Source organism: Canis lupus, chromosome 26 (assembly GCF_011100685.1).
Source record: "Canis lupus familiaris isolate Mischka breed German Shepherd chromosome 26, alternate assembly UU_Cfam_GSD_1.0, whole genome shotgun sequence".
In the NCBI taxonomy this organism is placed as follows: Eukaryota; Metazoa; Chordata; class Mammalia; order Carnivora; family Canidae; genus Canis; species Canis lupus.
In genome coordinates this window covers 23,845,178-23,869,787 of record NC_049247.1, presented here as the reverse complement: position 1 = coordinate 23,869,787, position 24,610 = coordinate 23,845,178, and the positions used below count along the sequence as shown (strand labels likewise).

The following is a 24,610-nucleotide window of genomic DNA, read 5'->3' as shown; positions in this document are numbered from 1 at the left end:
GGCATCCTTCGAGGATCAATTCCAATGCAGGTCATTGCAAACTGAGGTCTAGAGAGGGCACAGGGATTCCTATACCAGACAGCAGTCTGATCAGATGCCTTTTGAAATCCTGCCTGACTAGACTGAAGGATATGTGAACCTTCTGGTTTAAAAAAAAAAAAAAAAAGATAGCCCTCAACTTTCCAGGAGCACATCCTGTGCATAAAAACAAATCTACCTGCTGTTAGAGAGCACCTAATGTGCTGAGTGCTGGATACAACCAGACCTCTAGTATCTTCTTTTCACCATCTCCAGGTGGCTTAAACTCCTCCACTACTGGAGAAGCCACTCAAATGACCATATTTCCTCAAAATTTTCCCAATTTAAGGTTTTAAAAGTCAAACATCTTTCAGTTGACATGTACATTTAAAGTAGTGGTGGGGTTTTAAAAATTATTTCTGAGAAGATCTTGCCAAATCAGTGGTGCAGCTTAAAATCAGTAATGTCTTAGAATCCAGGAAATATGGTCGTTTGTTTTGTAACCAATTGAAATTCCGGTTTGAGGTTTCATACTGGGGCTTTGAAACTGCCAAAGCTGTTATCTGACATCATTTAAAGGAACACTGAACTTCAATGTGTTCCCCTATGTATCTGCAGTTGGGAGAATGGGTATCTCTGAGGCCCTGCAATCAGATCTTATCAACAAAGACAGACTTGGAAGGTTGAAGTATCAAATGGGCATGTATTTAATCACAGAGGAACTCACTGGAAATGTACTCTCAGGCAAAAGCCTTGCCATCTGTGAGCCTCAGTCTTCTCATCTGCTCAGTGGGAGGATTGTATCAAATATTATCCACATCCACAATTGCTAAAACTTCTGCTAACGTAGTGTGGGCATCCTCTTTCAGAAGGCTCATCCCCTGACTTGTAGAAGCTAATGGTTTGTAGGCAGAGGGAGGCAGCCTGTCCTGTGATACCTGGGCCTTTGGTTTCCGTTCCCTGGGTATGTGGGGGTTGCCTGGAGACATGCATCTGTCTATTTGTAAATGTCTTGATCTAAAGGTGTGGTCTCTCCTTAAGGAAAGGAGTGTCCTCCTGCCCTGGTTCTGCCTCTAGGTGGTTGAGAGGGTCAGCAGTTTAAGAGGAAAATGACCTGTGTTAGTGTATTTTGAGGGTCAACTTTGTCCCAGGCTGTCGTTCCTCCTCAGCTGTTCAGCTCCAAGGCTAGGCTCAGGCCTGTTCAGTTCCCCAGATAAAGTACACTAAAGAAGACCTTCCCTTTTGTGTTTTGGAGGCCTCTGTTCTGCCAAGGCCCCTCCCTCTGCTCTTCCAACCAGTAAAAGTCACAGCAGTGCATTTCCTTCCGTCAGAGAGAATCAGAGAATCAAGGCCTGGGCCAAGCCCTAGCCCCATCATGTCCTGTTCCTAAGGGCCTCCTCCCAGCTGCCTGAGTGCCTCTGACCCTGCACTCCTTTCTGGGAGGTCAGGCAGGACCAAGTATGGACTCTTGGCTAGGATCTAATTTGGATTTGAGTCTGGGTTTTTCCACTGATTTGCTGTTTGACTCTGAGCAAGATATACTCCCTGGGTATCTTACCTCTCAGTGTCAAGTACTTTTTTCAGTTGGAGGGGGAAAAAAAAGAAATTCAAAAGATCCATAATCTACCACTTTAAAAGTGATGAGAGCATGTATGTGTGTGTACAGAGGTATATCTACACATACATCTCTTTTCATTGTTTTTTTTTAACCAATATTGCTCTGTAGGGTAAATAAGAAAGTATATTTAGAATACCCAGTCTACAAGTGCTAGTCTCCTCCCTTTTGCCCCTCAGAGTTGTATGAGCTCAGGACTTTCTGGGACCTCACTTCTTGGAGGAAACCCACTCACTCGAAGCACCCTCTGGCCAAGCCAGGGATCCTGCCCCAACCTGCCTTAGCTGCTCCAGTGCCTGCCTGCCTGCCTGCCTCCCTGGGGTGGGTCTCCGCTCCAGTGTTTCCCCAGGGACTCTAGTGAGCATTCAGCACCCAGCAGAATGTCAGCACCATGAGGGCCAGGACTTTGTTCTAGTCAAAGGAGAGTTTCCTCACAACCTGCCCAGAAGCCCTGGCCCTAGAACAATGCCAGCACAGCTGTGATAGCTGCTGCTCAGTTAGTAGAGGTATGAATACAAGTGATATTTGAGGAGGTTTTGAAGCATGTATAGGATTTTGATAGGTAGAGACAACTTGGAGTCTATTCCAGCAAAGGGACTGGCATGAGCAAGGTGGAGAGGTGGGAAAGGGCCAGGGCATAATTGGGGAAACTATAAGTAACTAGCTTTGCTAGAGTGAAGAGATAAGCATGTTATTTCTGTACTTATTTGACTATTTGTCTTTTTGTTTGTTTTCTTTTTGCATCTAGCTCTACACCTTGCATGTAGGCCCTCTGAAGAGGTATATTTATCTAGACAGACACAGGACAGGAATGCTTTGCTTTGGTGCACAGATGCAGGCACTCAAACCTCTGCCCCTAGAGAGGCATAGTGACCCTGGCTCCTTGACACACATTGGGGGAATAGGCACTTTACCTGGTGTCTTTTTGGCCTATGGCTTCTAGAGAGGGTGTGGCATTCCCTCTCATCTATGTTAGGGTGTTCATGAGTTAGCAGCCCCAAAGGGAATACAGGGATGGAAGACAGAGGCAGGAGTGAAGGCCTGGTAAGGCTGGTGGCTAGGGCCTAAGCCAGGGCCTTTGCTTCTCTTGGCACCTCTGACAGGCCCTACCCTTTGCTCCACAGGCTAGAGGAAATCCCCCTGGAGGTGCTGAGGCAGAGGGAGTCCAAGTGGCTGGACATGCTCAACAACTGGGACAAATGGATGGCCAAGAAGCACAAAAAGGTGAGGGGCCTAGCCTTGGGCCTTGGGCTGGGAGTTGGCAGCCTGGGGAAGAAAGGAAGAGGGAGGAGCTGTATCAGCCTAGAGGAGCAGGCGCTTCTCCAACTGCCACTAGCCTTGAGTGTCCCTATCTGCCAGCTCTGAAAAGGGAACAGAAGCTGGCGGGAGGGCAGGGACCAGTCTTCATTTGATCCTCCAAGATGACTTCAGACTCACACAGAACTTTGTCCTAGAGTCAAACTTCAAAGCCACTTTTAGCCAAAAGCCCTTATAGGAAGCTTTCTTCCAACCCTCCTAGGAGAAGTTCTTGCTGTTACTTAGAACATATCAGGGAGGACTTTAAAATACTAGTAATAGCTAACATGTGTTGAACATTTGCAGTGTGCTGGATACTTGACTTGAGTAATCCTTGTAACACTCCAGTGAGGTTGGTAGCAGTAGTACCCCCACTTTGTGGGTAACCCACAGAATTAAGATTTGAACCCAGGCAGCCTACATTTAGTCCCTGCATTTTTCATCACCACCCTCTAGATTAATGTGATGAGTTCCCTCTTGCCTCCCAGCCAAAGGAAAAAGAACGAAAAGTAACCTCACAGTTTAATGGTCTTATAAAAATAAGAATACCTAGTGGCCTTCTTCTAGTTGGTCTTTCTTTAGACACTAGCTCTATTGCTCCCTAGGAATACCCTTGCCCGGCACTGTGTGTGTGTGTTGATGCCCTTGGCCACCTGGGCAGGATCCAATTACTCCCTGGCCTAGTGGAGACCTGTCTAGAACCTCATAGCCAGGGTCTCTCTGCACAAGTTCCCAGGGCACAGAGTGAACCTGCTGTCCCCCTTGTCATCACCTGACATGCTGGTCTAGTCCAGGCTGGCGCAGCTGGCTGCAGGGCCTAGCGGAAAGCTCAGGACTGAAGGTTAGATATGGGCTTAGGCAGCCCCTCTACCTTCCCCTCTTTATGCCTATGGCTAGCTGTGCAACTTTGTATGAGTCACCTCACCCTCTCAGCCTCAGTTTCCCTGGTTGAGTGGTAATGATAGTCATGTTGGGAGGCTCCCATGAATTGATAACTATAAAGCCCTGTGCCAATGGAGGAGAGGCACACCTAGGCCTGGGCTTTTTCTTGCTGTTCTATATAGGCTTTGTAGCATACATTTTTTGCTTATTAAACATTTCTCTTAAAACATTGTTTTTAAAGACAATTGTTCTCCACTGCCTCCTGCATGACTCTGGGGTTTATTTTCCTGCCTCCTTTCTCCTCAGGCTCTTACCCTGAGCTTCAGCTCCCTCTCTGCTGTCTGTTATGACTAGTGGCTGGCAGGGACAGTGGATCCTTCATGCCCCACCCTCCCTTGCAAATGGGGATTACAGAGGGTAGCCTTGGGGAGCTTTCATCAGAGCAGGCAGCATCACTTCCTCTTTCCCTTTGTTTCCCTGGAACTGTGGTTAGAGGCCAAGGGCTCCCCCTGCCCAGTAGGGGCCACTGCAGGAGGCTGTACCCCTATCCAGAGGCCCTCGCCATCTGCTCTCTACTCCTGCCACCTCAGCTGTGGTCACACTGGCCCTAGGAGCTCTTCCTGCCTGGCTGTACAGGCTTGGGTTCTCCCTGTGGTCAAGAAGTCATGGCATAGGAGGTACAATAAGGGCTTCAGGAAATGGGTCCAGACCCAACACTTCTCCTGGACTTATTCTGAGTCCCCAAGAGGGGACTGTATGGAGGCAAGGTTCTGGCTGGAATGCTATCTTCCCCTGTAGGGCTCTGCTCAAACTGTGACGAAGCCCTCCCAGAGTTCAGCAGTCAGGGTGTGGCCTCACTCAGCTGTCAATCAGAGAATGATAATCCCTTGTGCTTTCTCTTTGCTGAGCACTTTCTCTTGCTTTATCTTTTCTGATCCCCACCATTGCCTCCTCTCTAAGGCAGGCAGGTGGAGTTTGCCATCTCTGTCACTTCTGTGCTGAGGAGATTCCTGAGGCCAGAGTGGGAAAAGCTGACTGTACTCCTGGTTCTCCATCCCTGTCTTCCTAGCCCTGGCCTGAGTGAGCGCAGGGCCTCTTTGAGAACCTCAATGGACTGAAGGTATTCCTGGGCTCCGCTGGGTCAGACCAACTATTACAGGGGGCAATGATGATATGGGGGCTGGCTCAGGTCAGGCTAAGCTTGGCCCTGGAGAGAGCCTAAGGGACCTGTGGCTCTAGGTCATACTATTGCCCTTTGCCAAAGCCTTCTCAGACCAAGTGGCCTCCCTAAGGAGACCCTTGTCCTACAGCAGCAGGAAACTATTCCTAGAGTCTGGGGCAGTTCCCTTCCACTGTCTTCCTTTCCCCCACCTCTTCCCTCGACCCCTTTGCAGGCAGTCCCAGAAGCTTGAGCTTCTGCTCCCATGAGCAGCCACTCTGCTCTTCCCCCACTGCCTCTAGCCTGTCTGCCTCTCTCCTTCCTGGTTCTTGACACTCTCTGACCCTTGGAAAGTTTTCTCTTGTTTGTGCTGGTCATCAGGAAGGCTAGGGCTTCTACGTTCCTTTGAGAGATTCTAATGGGACTGTTTGAGGGGGTTTCCAGGTGAGGGCAAGTTAGGTGTGAGCCCAAGCCCCTGGGGCTTTTGTTTCAGTCATTTTCCTGGGATGGAGGGGTGGAGAGGAAGGCATTTATTGAATACAGACTATGTGTATAAATGCCCCATGCTAGGCATTTTCCTACCCTTCTAATAGAATTCTAGATAATGCCATTCTGTTCTTAACTATTGATGAGAATTGATTGGCTTAAGGTCAGCACTGGATTCCAGCTCACATCCAGTTGCTCTTCCTACTGCTCTGAACTCCTAGACCACGCTGCTTAGTGCAGGGGCTGAGGGGAGTGTCATTGGCCAGTACCCCCAACCTCCATTCTGTAGGAGTGGTGCCTCTGCTTTTGCTAATCCTCCATGACCATTGGCCTTGAGGTCAATAAACATAGCTGCCTCAGTCTCATTCTGTCCCAAAGCCCAGGTGGAGCTCTCATCTAACTCCAAGAGGCCAGTGAAGTGCAAAGTGCATGGGGCTGAATCCCTCTAGTATGGTATAGGAGGTAATGGGTTCCTGATGGTGTGACCTTAATATTTTCCCAATCTATGTTTCAGTTTTCCCATTTGTAAGAGACATGATTTTTCAAACAATTTTGACAGTGGAAGCCTTTTTCTGATAAAGAGAGCAAGTATAAGAATTAAGCACTAGCTCTGGGTCATGAGCTACCCCAAACACTTCCTCCCTCTCCTCTCCTAGTCTGTGAGTGGTAGGAAAGACCTGTGCCTTTGTAGCAAGAGATGAAATCAGATCTCACAGCCAGGCCAGCTGCCTCTGCCCTGGGCTGGTAATTGTGGGAGCTCAGGGTCAAGGAGAACAGAAGAAAGGATTCATGACCAAAACAAAGAGGGAGCCATTCTGATCAGCTCTCATTTTCCTTCTGAGTTCTGCTGAGTTCCCCTCTAGGTGGATTGTGTCCTGCCACACAACTACTTAAACAAATACCCCCTTGGAAGTGCCCAGGCAATGTCTCTGGGCACATTCTGGGTTATCTCAAAGGCTATTCAACTTGCAGCTGCAGCTGTGTCCCACACAATGCAGATCCCTCCCTAGTGATATCCATGGGGGTTCTCCAACTTGAATGGTTCCATTTTGATTCAGAAAATGGACATGGGAATTCATAATTATGTGGTAAATGTCAGGAATATCTGTTCTATCATTGGGCCAGGGGAACATGGAGACTGACATCACCTGGTGACAGCATTTCTACAGTTATTACTTCCTCTGTCCCTGGTATCCTAGGCTATGCACCATAGCAATAGTAGCAACAGGAGGAAAGTCCTCTTTTCTTCCCTTTCCTACTTGCCTCATGTGCTAACTGAAGGCCCACCAAACACCAACAGAGGAGCTGGGTTTGTACAAAGCCTCTGGAGGAGTTGCCTGGGTGGATGCATGAACACAGTCCTCTTTTTTGACTTTCAGATCCGTCTGCGGTGCCAGAAAGGCATCCCACCTTCTCTGCGGGGCCGTGCTTGGCAGTACCTGTCAGGAGGCAAGGTGAAGCTACAGCAGAACCCTGGGAAGTTTGATGTGAGTGGCCCTTCTTTCACCCTTCCCTCCCCTTCCCACATCTCTTGATGTCCTTCCCATGACAGCAGTCCTCCATGTGTTCACTTGGACCTCAGCAATATGAGCTGATTAATAGGACCACCCATCAAATGCCCCACTAACCAAGCCTGTCCAACCTGTGACTCCTGGGGGCTCTGCCCATCTAAAGCTCCAGCAATTAGTAGGCTTCAGTGGGATGGACGGATTTTCCATCTTCCATTCCAGCTCTTTCTCTTGTCAACGACCCAATTTTGCTTTCTTGGGCTCATCAGGAGGGGACACTCAGACCACTTCCCTGACTGCCTTGGGTTCTGTGCTATGGGCCTTTGAGGGCCTACCCTCAGGGACACAGAACCCTCAGTAACTCTTGGCCTCCCAACCTCGACTCTTTTCTCCTGCCTCATTCAAGCTGGCCAGACACAGTTCACCCATGCTGTTATTGAGGTTGTCAGCTTTAGGGGTGGCAGAGCTAAACCAGTATCCTTATGGGTTAGAAACTGGTCAGTGGTCAGAGAGGGTATCCTCTGTAGGCATGCCTTCCCCTCATCACTTGCTGCCCGCTGCCCCATGGCTGCCAGAGTAAGAACACCCTTCCATTCATGAGGCTTCTTTTTTTTTTTTTTTTTTAAAGATTTATTTATTTATTCATGAGAGACAGAGAGAGAGAGAGGGAGAGAGAGAGAGGCAGAGACACAGGCAGAGGGAGAAGCAGGCTCCATGCAGGGAGCCTGATGTGGGACTCGATCCTGGGACTCGATCCTGGGACTCCAGGACCATGCCCTGGGCCAAAGGCAGGCGCCAAACCGCTGAGCCACCAAGGGATCCCCCTTCATGAGGCTTCTTAGGGCTGACCTGGGCTGGGAAGCTCCTCCAGCATGCTCCCCAATGGGAGGCACTTGGCTCCCCTGGGATTACCCTGCTTACCTGCCAGACCTGGCCCCAGACATCAGAGTTTCTCCCAAGCTCTTGGGACTGGTAACAGGCAGTGAGAGAGCTGTCAGCTACCAGCTCTTTGTTAACATACTTCATGCTTTGGCAAACACTCTTGTTTTGCCAAACCTGTTCCCTGAGAAGAGTGGGTGGGGCAGGGCAGCCTAGAGTTTCTGCTGTTGATGAGGCTGAGAATCATTTGCTAGCAGTACTTGGCAGTGGGGCTAGGGGGGTTGGTGGAGTGTCTGGCTGGGGGCAGCTCTGGGAATCAGGGTGATTGGACTATCCCACAGAGCATCCATACCAGGCCCTGCTAGAGCAGCCTCTTGACTCCAGTGTCTTCTCATCCCTTTCATTTCAGGAGGCTGTATCCTGGGTGGAGGGGGAAAGCTCAGCTGTGGGAACCTCTCCTCAAGTCCATGATTTACCTCTGGCTGCTAGAGCATAGGTATGGGAGCCAAGAGCTTAATCGGCCAGGCCAGACTTCTGGTTCCATAGTTAGTTAATATGAGCACATCCTGTGTGAGTAGCAGAGCACAAAGCTGTGTGTGCATTTTGTGTGTGGGGAGTAGTGTGTCTGGAGAGAAATCAGCCAGGTAGATTTGCCAGGAAAGGTCTTTTTAGATGCCCTGAAGCTGAGTGGCGGGTCCCCAAGGCAGTCCTGGGGGCTAGAACAGTGGTTTTCGAGCACACCTAGAAGAACTTTGCCTGTGGATGACATGGAGGAAGTGAGTAAGGATGAGAAGCTCCCTCTGGGTGCTGTGGACATGACAGCCAGAAGCAAGGGTACAATGACAGGCTATTGGTGGCAGCATATAACAGCATCTATTCCTGTGCTCCCCTGAAGACCCAGGGGGCCAGCCCCAATCTCAGCTGTCAAGGCAGGTTCTGCAGCCTCTCATGGCTCCATCTTCTCTCATAGTTGCTACTTCTTCCTCCCTCATTGGGCAGGGCAAGACCTTCTGTCCTTTTCTTACCTGGTTTTCTTCTCTGGCTTCATCTCATGATGGCGGAAGTGTCTTCAGGCTTTCCTGGAAGCTGCTGTAGCTGCATCAGCTGCTAGCAGCCCACACTTACCTTTGATTCTCAGAGCCCTTTCTTCCTACAGGCCCTTCAGCTATACTTCTTCCTTTCTCAGCCACCCATGCGTGGTCAAGTGTCTTGGGCTGCTAAGGTACCAGGTGAGCACATCCTAGGAACTGACTTCTTGGGTTCTCAGGTCCCTACCTTACCAGAGCCCTCTGGAAAATTTGTGGGTTCCTCCTCCACTTTCTGACAAAAAAATCCTGCATTGGACTCAGACAGTATCCAGCCCTGGGCTTGACTTGGAAGCCTCATAGGACACAAGCCCCCATCTTGAGAATATATGAGACTCTAGAGTTTATATACCCACTTCTTCAGCTGTGTGCCTGATCAAAACCCCTCTGTGGAGTCATTTGGTTCTTCTCTCCACCCTCCAGCCTTGAACACTCTTAACGGTTTTTTCGCTCAGTACTTACTCTCTCAGGTCAAGTTACCTGGTACCCTAAGGTCTTTAGTTTAATGTCAGAACACATCCACTGAGGGAGCACAAGAAGGAAAGGGGCTTGTATGAACATACCTGCCAATCAAGGCCAAGGCCTGGGTCTGTGCCCTCAGGTGTGTTTGCTGAGAATCTAGCCCTTATCCCTGGGGCCTTCCCTAATGCTGCACCAGCCCTGTCCTTGCTCCGCCCTCTAGATTTCCTTTTTATTGATTTTTTCTATTGCTGTTTTTTTTTAAAGATTTATTTATTGACTTGAGAGAGAGCAAGAGAGAGTGCAAGCATGTGCGAGTTGGAGGAGAGGCAGAAGGAGAGGGAGACAAGCAGACTCTCCCTTGAACAGGGAGACTGATGTGGGGCTCGATCTCAGGACCCTGAGATCATGACCTGAGCTGAAATCAAGAGTCAGACACTTAACCAACTGAGCCACCCAAGCGCTCCAGTTTTTTCTCTCTATTTTTAATGTTGGGGCATTTACAGAGAGAGAAATGTACAGATCTTAAGTGTGCAATTCAATGAATTGTGACAAATAATACATATCCATGTAACTAATAAGCAAATCACGACATAGAACATTTCAAATGATGGGGAAATGATTTTTCTTGTGTAATACTTTGTTTTTAAGTATTACATGGGGGTAATGGGGGTGCCTGGATGGCTCAGTTGGTTGAGCAGCTGTCTTCAGCTTGGGTCATGATCCTAGGGTCCTGGGATTGAGCCCCACATCCACCTCCCTGCTCTCCCTCTCCCTCTGCCTGCTGTTCCTTCTGCTTGTGCTCTTTCTCTCTCTGTCAGATAAATAAAATCTTTAAAAAAAATGGTACTCATGTTAAGATATTCAAGAAGTTCAAGGAAAAGAGTAAAACTTTGTCAAAACTCCAGCATCTAGAGATGGTTCTGAGTTTAATGGTTTGATAAATGTCACATCCTTCCAGATAGCACTCTGTGCAGATCCTCCCTCCATCCCTCTCTCATAGACACACACACACACACACACACACACACACACACACAGTAGGTGATGCCACTTGCACGGAGAGACAGCAGAGGAATTCAAATCAGTGGCTCTAAGTCAACCTGGCTTCCAGGCCCAGCCTCACCATTTTTCTAACCTTGAGGACTTGGGCAAGTAACTTTTCTTTGATCCTCAGTTTCCTCATCTGTAAATAGTATAAATGATAGGACTTTTATTTGGGGTTGAGAAGAGTCAGTGAGTCCCATGGGTGGCTCAGAACCATGCTAACCAGTGGTAGCTATTGCTTTGATAGTAGCCTTCTATCTTAGGACATAAGGTATTTGAATGAGTCCTGAATAAAGTACCTGGAGATTATTTCCAGCCATAGCTATGACAGACACTCTTGACTACATGGGTCTTCCTGGAGCCAGGATCACCCCTCAGGGTTTATAGGGCTCTTCCCTCCTTGCCTTTTTGCTGCTTCTCTCTCATTCTCAGACTTCATTACCTGAGCTTCCTGACTTGTCTTCAGGAAGGCTCAGTTCATGATGGGATTGGGTGGGTATTGCCCCTGGCAGAGGCTTTCTCTAATACCTTGGAAGTTGTATCTTCCCAGCAGCCATCCCTAACCCCTAATACATGGTCTTGATCTTGCTTCTAGGAGCTGGACATGTCCCCTGGGGACCCCAAGTGGCTGGATGTGATTGAACGTGATCTGCACCGGCAGTTCCCTTTCCATGAGATGTTTGTGTCCCGGGGAGGCCATGGGTGAGCAGACTGGGTCTTGTGGGCTGGAGGTGGCTCTGGGCCCTGTCTCTCAGGGACAAAATGGAGGCAAAATGGGTTTGGGTATATCTCAAGGGCTCAGAAGCTGAGAGCCCCAAACTCCACTTACTTTTAGAGTTTCCCTTTGGTTTGAATCTGATGGGTCTCCTTAGCTTCTTCCCTTACCTTTGGGGCAGCTTTCATTTAGAGTCCTAGAGCTTGCCTGGTCTTCTTCTGAAAACAGGTTTTGGTGGAGAGAAAGAGGGTTAGAGACAATTAGGTGGGCAGAGGGTAAGTAGGAGGGGAAAGATAGGCAGGCCAGGCCAGAGGACCAAGATAGACACCTAGGACAAAGCTATCCTATCTGGCCAAGGAGACACAGCTGCTGAATGAGAGGCCCACACTGCCAGCCCTGACACACCCTTCCCTTGAATCTGGCATCCTGCCTGGCTCTACCTCTGCTTTCTCTCTAAGCCTCTGCTCTCACGTGTCAGATAGGGTGGGACAGGGGAAGGTGCCTTCCCTGCCTCCTCTTCTCGTTTTGTGAAAGTCTCTGTGCTGCAGTGGGAGACTGACCCCTTGTTCACCACAGTCAGGTCACCAGGGAAATGCAAATTCTGAGACAGGTCTAGTCTGGTAGTGGGTGGCAGAGTCATACCTATCTTCCCTGCCGCACTTGGCCCTTCTACAGCCAGCAGGATCTATTCCGTGTGCTGAAGGCCTATACCCTTTACCGACCTGAGGAGGGCTACTGCCAGGCCCAGGCGCCCATTGCTGCTGTTCTGCTCATGCACATGCCTGCTGAGGTACCACCAGGCCCTGGACAGGTGAGTGGGTGGGCAGGGAATATTCAGCAGCAAGGCCTCATGTCTCTCTTGCCCACAGCAAGCCTTCTGGTGCCTGGTGCAGATTTGTGAGAAGTACCTGCCTGGCTACTACAGTGAGAAACTGGTGAGTGCATGCTGGGTCCAGACCTGGCCTGGGACCTGCTCTTTGTGGCCTCTCTAGGTCTTTCTTTCCACAGCCACTGTTGTTGCCCCACCTGAAAACCTTCCCAGATTTCTGTTGCTTTCAGGCTTAAGACCCAAGACTTGCCAGGGTCAGGTCTTCTAGGCTCCAGAGTCATTGGTTCTACCCTGGCCTCCATCTTTGTTTCTAGCCATCTGGCCGTTTGGCGGGATCGCAGTTCCTCCAGTGCACCGAGTTCCTCCCTGCCTCAGCCTTGGCCTAGGCTTAAACCTCTACCCCCTTCATTTCTGTAATAACTCTCCTTTCCTTTAGCTTTCAGCTATCAGAGAGCTTTCTGTGACCCTGACACGTGGGACCTCTGGCACATGCTAATCCAGCATTTCTGGTTCTGCCATATTCTGGGCATTTACCCACCTCTCCCACTAGCCCCTGCACTGCCCCTAGTCTCTTTGCTTCTGTGATTCATCTGTCTGTCCCTTCTCAATACATGCTCCATGAGGTGGACCAGCTACATCTGGTTTGCTCTTCATTATATCCCAGCACCTAACACAAGGTTGCCTCCCTGCAGGCAGTACCTGCCTGAGGGATGAATGAATGCCTGCCTGGAACTAGGAACCGGGGCATAGTCTGCCCTGCCTGCTTTGAGCCTACAGTCCTGGCCCCATGGCTTCACTGTGTTCCCCAGGAGGCAATCCAACTGGATGGGGAGATCCTCTTCTCACTGCTGCAGAAGGTGTCACCTGTGGCCCACAAGCACCTCAGCCGGCAGAAGATTGATCCACTGCTGTACATGACAGAGTGGTTCATGTGTGCCTTTGCCCGCACCCTGCCCTGGAGCTCTGTGCTGCGCGTCTGGGATATGTTCTTCTGTGAAGGTACCGGGCTGGGCTCAGAACACTACTGCCTCTAACCCAGCCCACAGGGGACCTCTATTTTCAGAGAAACTCCTTACAGGCCATTTTACCACCCCCTCATGCAGGAGTCAAGATCATCTTCCGGGTGGGGCTGGTGCTGCTGAAACATGCGTTGGGCTCCCCTGAAAAGCTCAAAGCCTGTCAGGGCCAGTACGAGACTATCGAGCAACTGCGGAGCCTCAGCCCCAAGATCATGCAGGAGGCCTTCCTGGTCCAGGAGGTATGGCCCATACCTTCCCATCACCACTGGGTGGGAGTGGGAGATGTGGGGGATTTAGAATTGACCTGGTAACACTCTGCTCTGAAGGTGGCCAGGCCTGTTGCTCATCAGCTCAGGATAGTGTGGAGAGACCTTATCCTCCTGTCTGAATGAGAAGACAGGGGCATAAAGAGGCCTAGGTTTGCAGGGCCTTCTCTGTTGTGAACCACTTGGGAATGAGAGGAGCTGAAATTCATCATCCTCTCTTCTTCTCTGGTATCAGATCCATGGCCTTGGCTTTATTTTCCCTTTTTTCTTTCTTTTGTGGATTTTCATCCACAAATTCTGAGCCCTCAGAGACAGTACTTAGGTGACACATGGTTAGGCAAGGGGACTTGAGTTATGGGCAGCTTTCTCCTTTAAGGCAGTGGATCTTAAGTGCCTGGCTCACCTGACACTCAGCTCTGGGACTTGTGATCACCACAGGGACCAGACCACCATTATTCCTAGGGTCGGACTTTAGTGACCAGGACTGGGGGATCTGAGGGAGAGCAGGGCCAGGTTGGGAGGCAGAGGGGAAGTTTCTTCCTGGTGCCCATCTTCCTGTCATCGCCCACACAGGTGGTAGAGTTGCCAGTGACAGAGCGCCAGATTGAGCGTGAGCACCTCATTCAGCTGCGGCGCTGGCAAGAAACCCGGGGTGAGCTGCAGTGCTGTTCCCTGCCCAGGCTGCATGGTGCCAAGGCCATCCTGGAGGCAGAGCCAGGCCCCCGGCCCACCTTGCAACCTTCACCATCCATCCGCCTGCCCCCAGATGCCCCCCTCCCTGGTTCCAAAGGCAAGCCCAAGACACCCAAACAGAGCCAGAAGGAAAAGGAGCAATGGGAACAGGCAAAGGCAAGTGGGCAGCTGGATAAGCTCCCAACCCCAAGTCAAGCCAAGGGGGCAGCTGCTGCAGGAGATGCGTGTCCCCCACAGGATGTGCTCCCCAGGGATGCAGCCCACCAAGATCCAGCCCTTCAGGACTCAGCCTCCCAGGATCCAGCCCATCACCGCTCCCAGGATTCAGTTCACCACTGCTCCCAGGAGAGTCTGACCTCCCAGGAGAGTGAGGATACATACTTGTAACCCCGGCAGCTCAGGCCTGTGGGGTGAGGCTCCACACACCCCTGGGGCTCACAGACTGACAGCCGAGGGCCTGCCCATGCTGATGGCCCAGCTGCCCGGCCCTGCGTGGCAGAGAGTCTGGCCGGCCCAGCACAGACTCTGCCTGAGCCTTTTTATTTATTTCCTCCCGAGTGGAGCTTGGGCTAGCCCACTGGGGCCGGAGGAGGTGAGGGCCAGTGAGCAGGGCCTCACTCAGCCCCTCTTCCTGGGGGATGCTCCCTAGGGCTGGGGTGCTGTGGTGAGGGGGGAAAGGGGGGTGTTCTTTATGTAAAATAGAAACATGATTTTGTACAGAAATAAACCGGCTTGTGTAGAGAGTTGGTGTGCAGCAAGGGACCGGGAAGGGGAGCCACCCTGGCGCTCAGCAGCTCTCCTCTGTACCCTAGACCCCCCAGCCCAGAACCAGAGCTCTCTGAGAAGGCTTTTGCCATAGGCCAGTCCTTATTCTGGACCCCGTTTTCCCTTACCCCATCACCTCCGCCCCGTGTCTACCAGTCTGCCATAGATGAGAGACTACAGCCTCTTAGATGCTCCAGTGCTAGCACTGTAGCCCACAGAGCTTCAGCCCAATGCTGAAGCAGAGCAACGCCTGCTTCCCAGGCTTTGATACCTACTCATCTCTGAGGAGGAGGGGCTCCTTAAGGTGGTGTTTTCAGGGCCTCGCCTGGGTTCCACTTCAGACCCCAGTAAGGTTCTGAGTGTTCATTTTGAGTTGCAAGCTGGTGCCAGGGGTCAGAGACCATGAATGCCTTTACATGGTGAGTCCAGGCCTCCATTGGACACAGAGGGGTGAGGGAAGAAGTTTGGGTCTTTGATGAAAGGCTACCTGCCGCTTCCTGAGCACTTAGCATGTGCCAGTCTGGGCTGGTTGGGTCACCAGCTGATCAGATAGGCTCTATTATTATCCCCATTTTACAGATGAGGAAACAGAGGAGCTGAATGGGAAAGATGAAGCTGGTCAATTTGCACCTAGAGCCCCCTGTGACCAGGGTGCCTGGTGATCTGGCAATGCCACTGAGGGCCCAGGCAGGCACTATGGTCACGACCTGATGACTGTCAAGGGTAAGGACACGGTGTCCCTGGGAAAGGCCCCCCTTCTGCTGAGGAAGCAGCTTTTCCAGTCAAACAATAGCGGCTGTTCCTGGCAGGCTACCAAGCTGGGCTGGGCCATGGTGGGAGGGAGTGGGAGAGGGAGGAGTAGAGCCTCCCTAGGAGTTTTCAGGCATCACAGGGCCTGGGCCTGGAACACCCTGTCATGATACATCTGGGGATACTGAGGCCTAGGGAGGTCAAGTGTCATGTGAGTCTATCAGGGCAGGCTACCCACTTCCTGCCTTCTACCCCTCACCTCTGTGGTTTCCCACCCCATTTATACCTGCCACGAGAGGCTTTGAGGACACTCCCCTCCCCCTGGCTCTCCAGGGGACAGGCCAGGATGTGGCAGCTGCAGTGTTCCTTGAGCCAGAGAGGCCAGGGAGGGAGGGTGCTGCCCAGCTTCCACCCGCCTACAGTAGAGGTTTCTGAGCAGGCAGGAGGCTTGTGTAGGCCTGCTGGGTCCCAGTCAGGCCTGAGGCCGGCTTTAACCTGTTTGGTTCAAAGCCTCAGATCTGAAGCCTGAGGATGCTCAGGCCAGACAAGGGCCCCCCAGAGCATGCTCTGTCCTGCTACAGGACCAGCCTAGGTGTGCTGATTATCTGCTTAAAACTGAGCAGAACCCAATTCTAATGTTGAAATGAGCCCAAGTTGGTCTTATAAGCCTCAGATCTGGGGCATTTGCCAATGCCCAGGGCCTCCATGGGCATGAAGCAAGCTTACATGTGCTCAGGCCAACTGGGTTCTGCTAATAGGCTGCAGGCTTTGGGAGGCTTCAACAGGGCTCAAGTCTCAGGTCTGAGATCTGAGTACCCAGTGAGCCCCAGACACATGGGCCTGTCCCCAGAAGTCAGCCTTGAGCATCCCTGGCCTAAGCACTTAGTCTTGAAGGGTCTCAAGCCATAAGCCTGACCACCTTCATTCCCCTACCCCACAGTATGTTGCTCAGATATAAGTGGCTGGCCCTCCCCAAATCTGTACCCTAGTGTGTAAGCGCCTTCTTCCTCCATAAGGAGAAGGGGGGGAGAAAGGCGGCAGGACCCTTGGTCGGGAGAGAATCTGAGCATCACGGGGGCTGCACAGCCTACCCCTCCATGCTCCAGGGTTTTCTGGGCAGCACTCTGGTTCCAGCTGAGCCCCGGTTCGCCTCGCAGCCCTTTGGAGCTTCAAGGTTATCAATTATTAGACCTATATATGGGGGCCTGAAGGACAGAAACAATTCCAAGACCTCCCTCCTGCTTCGGACCCTAGCGAGGAAGGCGACCCGCGGAAAAGGCGGAGCCCGGGGAGGGGGCGCGGCATGGGCGGGGCCTGAAGGACCCCCCGGGGTGGGATCAGCCCGTGATTCCCCCGAGCAAGGCTGAGGGGGCGGAGTCACCAGGGGCGGGCTCGGCGGGCAGGAACGTGAGGATTGAGGCTCTGGCCTTGGGAAGGAGGCGTGGCCACTCTGGATAGGCCGTCCGTCCGTCGGGGCGTGGCCGTCAGGGAACTGGACGCGGCATGGGGTTGGGAGGGTCTGCAGCGTAGCGGGCGGCGTGGACGCGGCCACACAGCGGCTCCTTTAAGCCCCCGGCACCGCCCCCCCGCCCCGCCCCCGGCGGCGGCCTGGGTCTGGTTGGCGGCGGGGTCGGGTCCGCGCGGACCGTGATGGAGCTGCACATCCTAGAGCACCGGGTGCGGGTGCTGAGCCTCGCCCGCCCAGGTCTCTGGCTCTACACTCACCCGCTCATCAAGCTGCTCTTCCTGCCCCGCCGCAGCCGGTGCGCGCCCGGGTTCGGGGGCACAGGTGGGGGTGGGCTCCGCTGTTGCTCTGGGACGGGGCCGGGGATTCACGTCGCCGCGGGGCGAGCGGGAGCGGTCGGGGAGGGCCCTTCTCCCTAAGCCCCCCCGCCCCCCCGAGGCCGCCATCCGGCTTGGGCCTACCCTCCCCGGGACCGCCGCCTATCCGGCCCTGTGAGGCGCCGTCCCAGAGCCAGTTACGGCGCAAACAACCTGGGTGAGCAATGCCTAACTCCAAGTGGTGTCAAATGGGGGCAATTCCTTCCTGGCGACTGCGGGGAGCTTCTTCCAGACGCCCTCCCGTCGGGTCAGAGGGGCTGGTCTAGGGCGCCCAAAGTCCGATGCTCCCGGGGGCTACGGGGGCGTAGCCGCGGGCGAGCCTCTTCTCCTTCCGGGAACCGAGGGTCGGGAGCTCCCGCAGAGGTCGGGAGGCGAAAAACAGTTCGTGATTCCGGTGTTGAAGCCCACGCCCCACTGGCCCGGGGAGAAAACTGAGGCTCGAGGGGGCAGGGAGGCGTCCTGCTGGGGTCTTTCCGGGCGCCTGGAGCGAAGTCCTGCACGCCCCTTCCGCCCAACCCAGGCTGAAGATGCTCCCCCCGCCTCCAGGTGCAAGTTCTTCAGCCTGACGGAGACCCCCGAGGATTACACGCTCATGGTGGACGAGGAGGGCTTCAAAGGTGGGGGCTGGGCCGGGGAAGGGTGGCGTGCTCCCCTATTTGCGATTCTCACTAGATCCTGGAATCCAAAGTCCCAAGAGCTGGAGCCTTGAAAGCAGATGGGTCTGGGTTCGAATTCGCCTCCACTGCACACTGGCTGTGTGCCCTTGAGCAAGTCATTTCCTCCCACTGAATTGTTTGTTTCCTCTTACGTAAAATGGGTATAGTTGTGGTTCTGATCATAGGGTCCCATGAAAACTTTATAGACAGGGCTGTGAAGGGCACTTGGCAGCCTCAGGCCAGTTGCAGGGCCAGTTTAGGGCAAGAATCAGAGGTTCCTATTGCAGTTATATTCCCCCTGGCCATTATTTCTCCCTGCACTTATCTCTCTGGTGCCGGTCACCCCCTCCCTGGCTGGTCTGGGAACTCCAGGAGTCTGAGGGTTGGAAAAGGAGTGCAGGAGCAGGCAGCCAGCCCATGTCCAGGACCTGGGGGGCCTCCTGGCTGCTGCTGTGGCCTGGACACCAGCCTGTTTTCTCCCTGGTTCCTGAAGCTGACATCTGGCTCCTACTCCTGCCAGCCTGACCCCTCTTCACAGGCCTGGAGTCGCAGACCACGAAACTGAGGCTCGGCCCATACTTCACTGCAGCCTTTTAGACTTTAGTTTCCCCGTTTGTACTGCAGTAAAGTCTGGGTCGGCTAAGGGAGAAAGGCTTCCTTCAGCCAACCTGGTTTGTTGGCGCCCCCTGCTGGTGCCACATGGTATAAAACCTCTGTTAGTCTAAGAAAAGCTATCATGAGGTGTATACTCTCAATCCCATTTTACTGATGAGGAAACTGAGATCCGGGAGGTTAAATCATTGACCTCGGGTCAACAGCAAGTAAATGGTGAAGCCGGGATTTGAACCCAGGTCTGTCTGACTCTGGAGCTCCAGTCTTAACTGGGAAGTTTCCATCCCTAGCAGGCCAGCACCTGAAGCACTTCTCAGTTCTTGCATACATGCAGCTCAGGAGCAGAACTTGGGAGAGGGAGACAGCCCCAGTCTCCAGACCTGCCATTACCTTCGTAGAACCCCCCCACCCCCAATTCCTGGACAGACAGGGAAGCCAAGGGGCAGGGGCCAGCCCAGTAGGCCCTGACCTGGTATATACTTCCTGCTCACAGAGCTACCCCCATCTGAGTTCCTTCAAGTGGCTGAGGCCACATGGCTGGTGCTGAACGTGTCATCTCACAGTGGTGCAACCGTGCAGGCTGCCGGAGTCACCAAAATTGCCCGCTCGGTCATTGCACCACTGGCAGAGCACCATGTGTCTGTCCTGATGCTGTCCACTTACCAAACGGACTTCATCCTGGTGAGTTTTCTGCAGGCTCCGGGGCAGGGTGGGCATGGGTGCCTGGGGACTCGTGTTACATCCTCCTCTTGTGGTCCAGGTGCGGGAACAGGACCTGTCCGTGGTGATCCACACGCTATCCCAGGAGTTCGACATTTACCGGGAAGTGGGCGGGGAGCCTGTGCCTGTTGCCAGGGATGATTCCAGCAATGGCTTTCCCCGTTCGCAGCATGGTGAGGCTACCCTCACACCCAGACCTAGGCAGGGCCTCCTCTTTCCACGGGGGCCCTTCCCTTATGAGAGCTGGTCTGTGGACGTGGGGATACCGGCTGACACAGACTGCCTCACAAGATAGGGAGATGTGGTGGAGAAGAGGGTTCCTGTAGAGCAGGACCCTAGCCTCCACCCAGGCCCCTCCCTATCTGGCCACCAGGGGGCGCCCCAGCCCACAGTCGCCCTAACAGTAGTTCTCTGCCTGGTCCCTCCTCCCAGGGCCCAGTCCCACGGTGCATCCCATCCAGAGCCCACAGAACCGCTTCTGTGTCCTCACATTGGACCCTGAGACACTGCCAGCCATCGCTACCACGCTCATCGATGTCCTCTTCTACTCCTACAGGTGAGCTGTGTTCTCATGCCGTTGCTCCCTATGCCTACCACCTTCTGCTTGTTCTGTAACTCGTGCCCTGTTCTGTATCTTGGGTTCCTGGCAGCCTGTGATACCCATGTGCCCCTCACTGATGTTCAGGGAAGATCCCAATGCCACAGCTGCAACCCTTTCCTGTAGTGTAAGCTGAGACACCCCTGACCCAGGCCTTAGGTTGGACCCTCTATCAGTCCTGGGGTCCAGCATCTTTGAAACAAGCGAGATTCATCGTCCCCTCCCACCCCTGTCCAATCCCCATCAGGGTATCAGGGCCCTCAGACAGGGGAGGAAAGTGGCCCAGAGATGGGAGGAGATGCAGTGGGCTGGGTACCCCGAAGAGCACTTGAGCCTCCTGTTCTTTTCTAGTGCCCCCAAGGAGGCAGCCTCTGGTGGTACTGGACCCAGCTCCATTACATTCTTTGCCTTCTCCCTCATTGAGGGCTACATCTCCATCGTCATGGACGCTGAGACGCAGAAAAAGTATGTGACTCCTGAGCCCCAGGGACCACAGATCCCAAGGCCAGCCCTAGGGAGGGAGGAAATGGAGCATCAGACTCTGAGGTCACTAGGTCAGCCTGCTTCCAGGGGCTCACATTGGGGCAGGGAGGGGATGCGTGGGTGCCCTGCCCACTACCCACCTGCCTTTCCAGATTCCCCAGTGACCTCCTGCTAACCAGCTCCTCAGGAGAGCTGTGGAGGATGGTGCGCATTGGTGGACAGCCCTTGGGCTTTGGTAAGGGCTGCTTCTTGTGTGTTGGGGACTTGGGGAAGATCTGCGAAGGGGGTGACCAGGATGATGTACATGGACTCCTTCCCCCTGCCCCAACCCTCAGATGAGTGTGGGATCGTGGCCCAGATTGCAGGCCCCCTGGCTGCAGCCGACATCTCTGCCTATTACATTAGCACCTTCAACTTTGACCATGCCTTGGTAAGCACCGTGGGGTGGGCTCCTGGAAGGACAATGAGGCCCCGGAGGGTGGGAGGGGGAGGGTGCAGAATGTAGTCCAGGAAGTTGACATGGCCCTGATCCCTCCCTCCACCCACCTGCCCACAGGTGCCTGAGGATGGCATCAACAGTGTCATTGAGGTCCTTCAGCGACGGCAGGATGGCCAGAGCTCCTGAGGCCTCCACACTCTCCCTTCACCCCAGGCTTCCAGAGACTTCTCTAAGCTATTTCCTCGAGCTCTGGGATGAGCCTTCCCCACCCCCATTCCTGCCGGGGGACCCCCTCCTTCTGCTCTCTGTATATAAGCTGCGTGCAGGCACCGGCTCTCACGTGGACATGCGTGTCTGCCCACGCAGGGGAACACGGTGCTCTGGGCTTTCCTCCGGGAACCCCTCACCCCATCACTCCCTGCGCGGCCTCAGTGTTTGCACATTCCCTGCCTGAGGCCCGAGCCATCCCCTCTCAGCACCCTGGGCCAGCCACTCCCTGGACAGGGTCCTTATCTCCGTTCTGCCTCTGGCTGGGTTGCCTTCCCTGGCCAGGTGAGTTCTGACAGTGCCTGCCCCTCAGGGGGCCTCCAAGAAAAGTATTTTTACATCTTTCTCCCTTTTTTATTGACTTGTTAATAAAGGGCTTGTAGTTCTAAAGGGTTGGGCTGTGGTCTATAGGGGTTGTCTGAGCTCAGACAGGGCTGCTCTGCTGCTGCTCCCAGCCCCTCTACCTGAAGTCTGGGTCTGTCCCTATGTACCTGACTCTGGCTGGGCTCACCTAACTCAATTCTCACCTCAGGGAGAACTGAACCTTTGAGAAGTGAAGTGACTTATTCCCATGCAGGGCTACCTGCCTCTGAAGCCCATCCTCTTCCTTCCTTCCTTGCTGCTTCTGGAATAGCCCAGAAAGTTCTGAACATGGTTAGAGACTCTGAGACCCTCTCACCTAGAGATAGATCCTCCCCGCTTCCCAGCCTTTCCTGCCACCTTGGGTGTGACTGGCCTGTTGTGAAACCCCTCAAGGAGGGCTCCAAAGCACACTTCTTCCAGGCTGCTGCCTGCCTGCTTTTGGACAATGCCTGAGTCCTGGAGGTCCCTCACAGGAGTCCCTGTTGGCCAAGAGATCAGTTAGTTCTTGTCACCACGGCTCTCCTGGAGTAGTAGGAAGAGGGGGCCAGCCAGAGTGGAGACCTGAGAGTCCAGGCACTGGGCTTCCCCTGGCCAGGACAGGGGCCTGGAGGCCACCTGGAACCCACTCTGCCTTCAGAGGCTGCCTTCCTGGTCCAGAGACTTAGCACATGTGGGCCTGGGTCTCCTGTCACAGAGGGGCTGCTTCATTGCTCCATGATACCGGGCTTCCACTGTGGGCCAGATGGGACCCTAGAGATGTGCTGGGGAGGTTATCAGGTACCCTCAGCCCAGACCCACCCACATTCAGGAAAGGAAGAAGGGTGTGACTTCGGCGTATTTAGAGGTCACAGTGTCTCCCCAGAAAAGGCAGAAAGGGGGCCAGGCTTCTGGCAGTGTGCCCGCCCTGCCCCTGGGAACCCAAGGGGCTGCAGATCACAGGAGCAGAACGCACAGCCCAGCCCGGTGAGTGAGTGGTCGGGGACACTTGGCCTGCCCCTTCCCTTCAGACTCCATTTCTTCACATGTATCAAGATCTAGGAGGCAGCTTTTTTAGGACCCCTCTACTTTTTGACACTGGAAAGGGGCATTGCTTTGTATTTTGATGTCAGGGGGTGGAGTGAGGAGTTCTGGCCTCCCTCTGGAGGGCACAGCCTGGACCCTGGGTCAGAGGATGTTCGGGCTGAGTAGGGGCTTTAGAACCAGAATCCTTGGGGCTCCTGACCTGAGAGCTCCTGGGCCCCACATTCATCTTTGGGGGACGGGGGGTGGAGGGGTCTGTCCATCTGTCTGCTTGTGAGTCACTGCCTGATTTAGATGTTTCTATTATCATGGCTTTCCAGGTACATTAGGGCTTTGCCCAGTCCTTCAAACCAGGTCCTAATCTGGCAGCAGTTAGTTCTTGTACTGCCCACAGGACTGGCCTGGGGAAGGGGCCCCCCTGGGTAGTCTGACTTAGAGCCAGGCCTAGAGCCCATGTGTGTCTCTTTGCCACATGTGTGTGGGTCTTGGTGGAGGGTTTTATTCCCAGGGCATTAGGGTCCTTGGGGGTCACTGGGTCAGCTTGGCCTTCAAGAGGTTATAAATGAAGAGATCTGCTCTGGGATTGCCAGGGATACCAGGACCCACCTGGGGTGAGCCAGGGTTTGGGAGGTGACTGGGGCACACTCACCTGAGAGGGGGACATGACCCTGGACCTCACATGTGGCTGATGCTCTGGATGCCATCAGATAGGCTTTAAGCTGTCCCAGGTTGAGGTAGGGGCTCACAGAATCACCTCTTTGACCCACCCGGGTCCCTAGAGAGTTCTAGAACAAAGGAAGCCAGTCTGGTTAGCCCAGGCCTGGACCTGGGCTCAGCTTGGGTCCTTTATAACTGAGGTTGGGGTGCTCACTAGAGCACAGTCCACATCCTTGTCCTTCCAGTCATGGGTGCCCCCATTCACTTGTCTACATCAGCACAGCCATTCCTGAGTGCTAGGATAAAGGCCCCAGACTGCAGAGCCTGTGTGCCTATCCTCATAAAGATGGCAGTCTGTGCCTGAGGAAGGCCCTGTCCACAGTCCCTTGGGGACTAGGAAGGTGCTCTCAGCCCTCAGACTGCCAGCCCAGTGTCTGGCGTCTGCTGGGAGGATGTGCACCTGGGGGTCGGGAGAGGGGTTATTCTTGGATGGGTGGGGACAGGAGATGAGGAAAGCTCAGACGGGTCAGTCAGTGGCTTGTTTCCACCCTCAGATTTTACCTGCCCAAACAGTGGAAATGACCTTGTAAGTCCTCCTTGAAGTTATTTGAGCAGAAATTCAGTGTTCAAAGTTCTCATCCCCACCCCTGCCAGGCAAGGCTGTATGGTCCCAAGCTTGTTGCCAAGTTGCTCCAAAAGCTGTTTTCTTGGTCCTGTGTGGAAGGGAGAATAAACCCATAACCCTCTCAGATGTCCCACCTGGCCCCAAGATCCCACCTGGTGGGAAGGGACCAAGCAGGAGACAGGAGGGCAGCCCCATTGGCAGCTAGCTGACTGCGAGTACAGAGAAGCTGATTCCCTGCTCTGTGCAAAAGGTGGGAGATGTTCTCCATTAATTCACATATTCAACACACGTTCTCATTATCCATCCCCCCTCCTTTACATAAGGGGAAGAGAAGTGAAGTGACTTGCCCGGGGTCACAAAGCTGGATGTGGTAAAACCAGAATTCAAAAAGGTTAAAACTGGGGCCATAGGGACGCCTGGGTGACTCAGCGGTTGAGTGTCTGCCTTTGACTCAGGGCGTGATCCCGGATTCCCCGGGATTGAGTCCCGCATCAGGCTCCTTCCATGGAGCCTGCTTCACCTCCCTCTGCCTGTGTCTCTGCCTCTCTTTCTGTGTCTCTCATGAATCAATAAATAACATCTTAAAAAAAACGGCCATAGCCTCGGGAGGTCCCCTGGGGGAAGGGACACTAGCTGAACCCTAAGGTATAGGGATGATTTTGCAAGATTCCTCGCAATCCCAGCTGTCTGCGTCGGTGGCTGGGTGTCTGCTGGTGGCAGCGAATGTGTGGGCAGGCACGTGAGGCCTGGCCCCTGGCTCTTTCCTGACCCTGGGCTGGGCCCAGGGGGTGTGTTGCAATGGCCATGGTTTGTCTCACTTTCCCAGGCAGGCCCTGGTTCTGGGGTTCTAGAGCCGA

The 24,610-nt window shown here is 53.6% G+C and overlaps 2 protein-coding genes across 4 annotated transcripts in view; both read left to right on the top strand.

Annotated features, from left to right (window-relative positions):
• TBC1D10A (TBC1 domain family member 10A) overlaps window positions 1-14,699 on the top strand; it is a 32,029-nt gene extending 17,330 nt beyond the window's left edge. For all 3 annotated transcript variants that reach the window (XM_038575629.1, XM_038575628.1, XM_038575630.1), the window contains exons 2-9: window positions 2,758-2,857; window positions 6,836-6,943; window positions 11,030-11,136; window positions 11,825-11,939; window positions 12,019-12,084; window positions 12,788-12,977; window positions 13,082-13,236; window positions 13,837-14,699. In XM_038575629.1, the coding sequence (XP_038431557.1) occupies window positions 2,758-2,857; window positions 6,836-6,943; window positions 11,030-11,136; window positions 11,825-11,939; window positions 12,019-12,084; window positions 12,788-12,977; window positions 13,082-13,236; window positions 13,837-14,343 (1,348 nt within the window). In that variant the 3' untranslated portion in view covers window positions 14,344-14,699. The remainder of the gene's footprint in view (window positions 1-2,757; window positions 2,858-6,835; window positions 6,944-11,029; window positions 11,137-11,824; window positions 11,940-12,018; window positions 12,085-12,787; window positions 12,978-13,081; window positions 13,237-13,836) is intronic.
• Window positions 14,700-16,999: 2,300 nt separating this feature from the next.
• CASTOR1 (cytosolic arginine sensor for mTORC1 subunit 1) lies at window positions 17,000-21,478 on the top strand. Its single transcript, XM_038575631.1, has 9 exons — window positions 17,000-17,234; window positions 17,860-17,930; window positions 19,075-19,262; window positions 19,342-19,474; window positions 19,734-19,857; window positions 20,251-20,364; window positions 20,535-20,617; window positions 20,718-20,812; window positions 20,939-21,478. Exons 1-9 carry the CDS (start codon window positions 17,122-17,124, stop codon window positions 21,005-21,007), a joined length of 990 nt encoding a protein of 329 aa, XP_038431559.1. The 5' UTR covers window positions 17,000-17,121; the 3' UTR covers window positions 21,008-21,478.
• The last annotated feature ends 3,132 nt before the right edge of the window (window positions 21,479-24,610 follow it).

Coding starts and splice junctions, on each gene's coding strand:
- CASTOR1 (XM_038575631.1), top strand. CDS start 17,122: ATGGAGCTGCACATCCTAGAGCACCGGGTGCGGGTGCTGAGCCTCGCC. Junction 17,931..19,074: donor GGACGAGGAGGGCTTCAAAG/GTGGGGGCTGGG, acceptor TCCTGCTCACAG/AGCTACCCCCATCTGAGTTC. Junction 20,813..20,938: donor TCAACTTTGACCATGCCTTG/GTAAGCACCGTG, acceptor ACCTGCCCACAG/GTGCCTGAGGATGGCATCAA.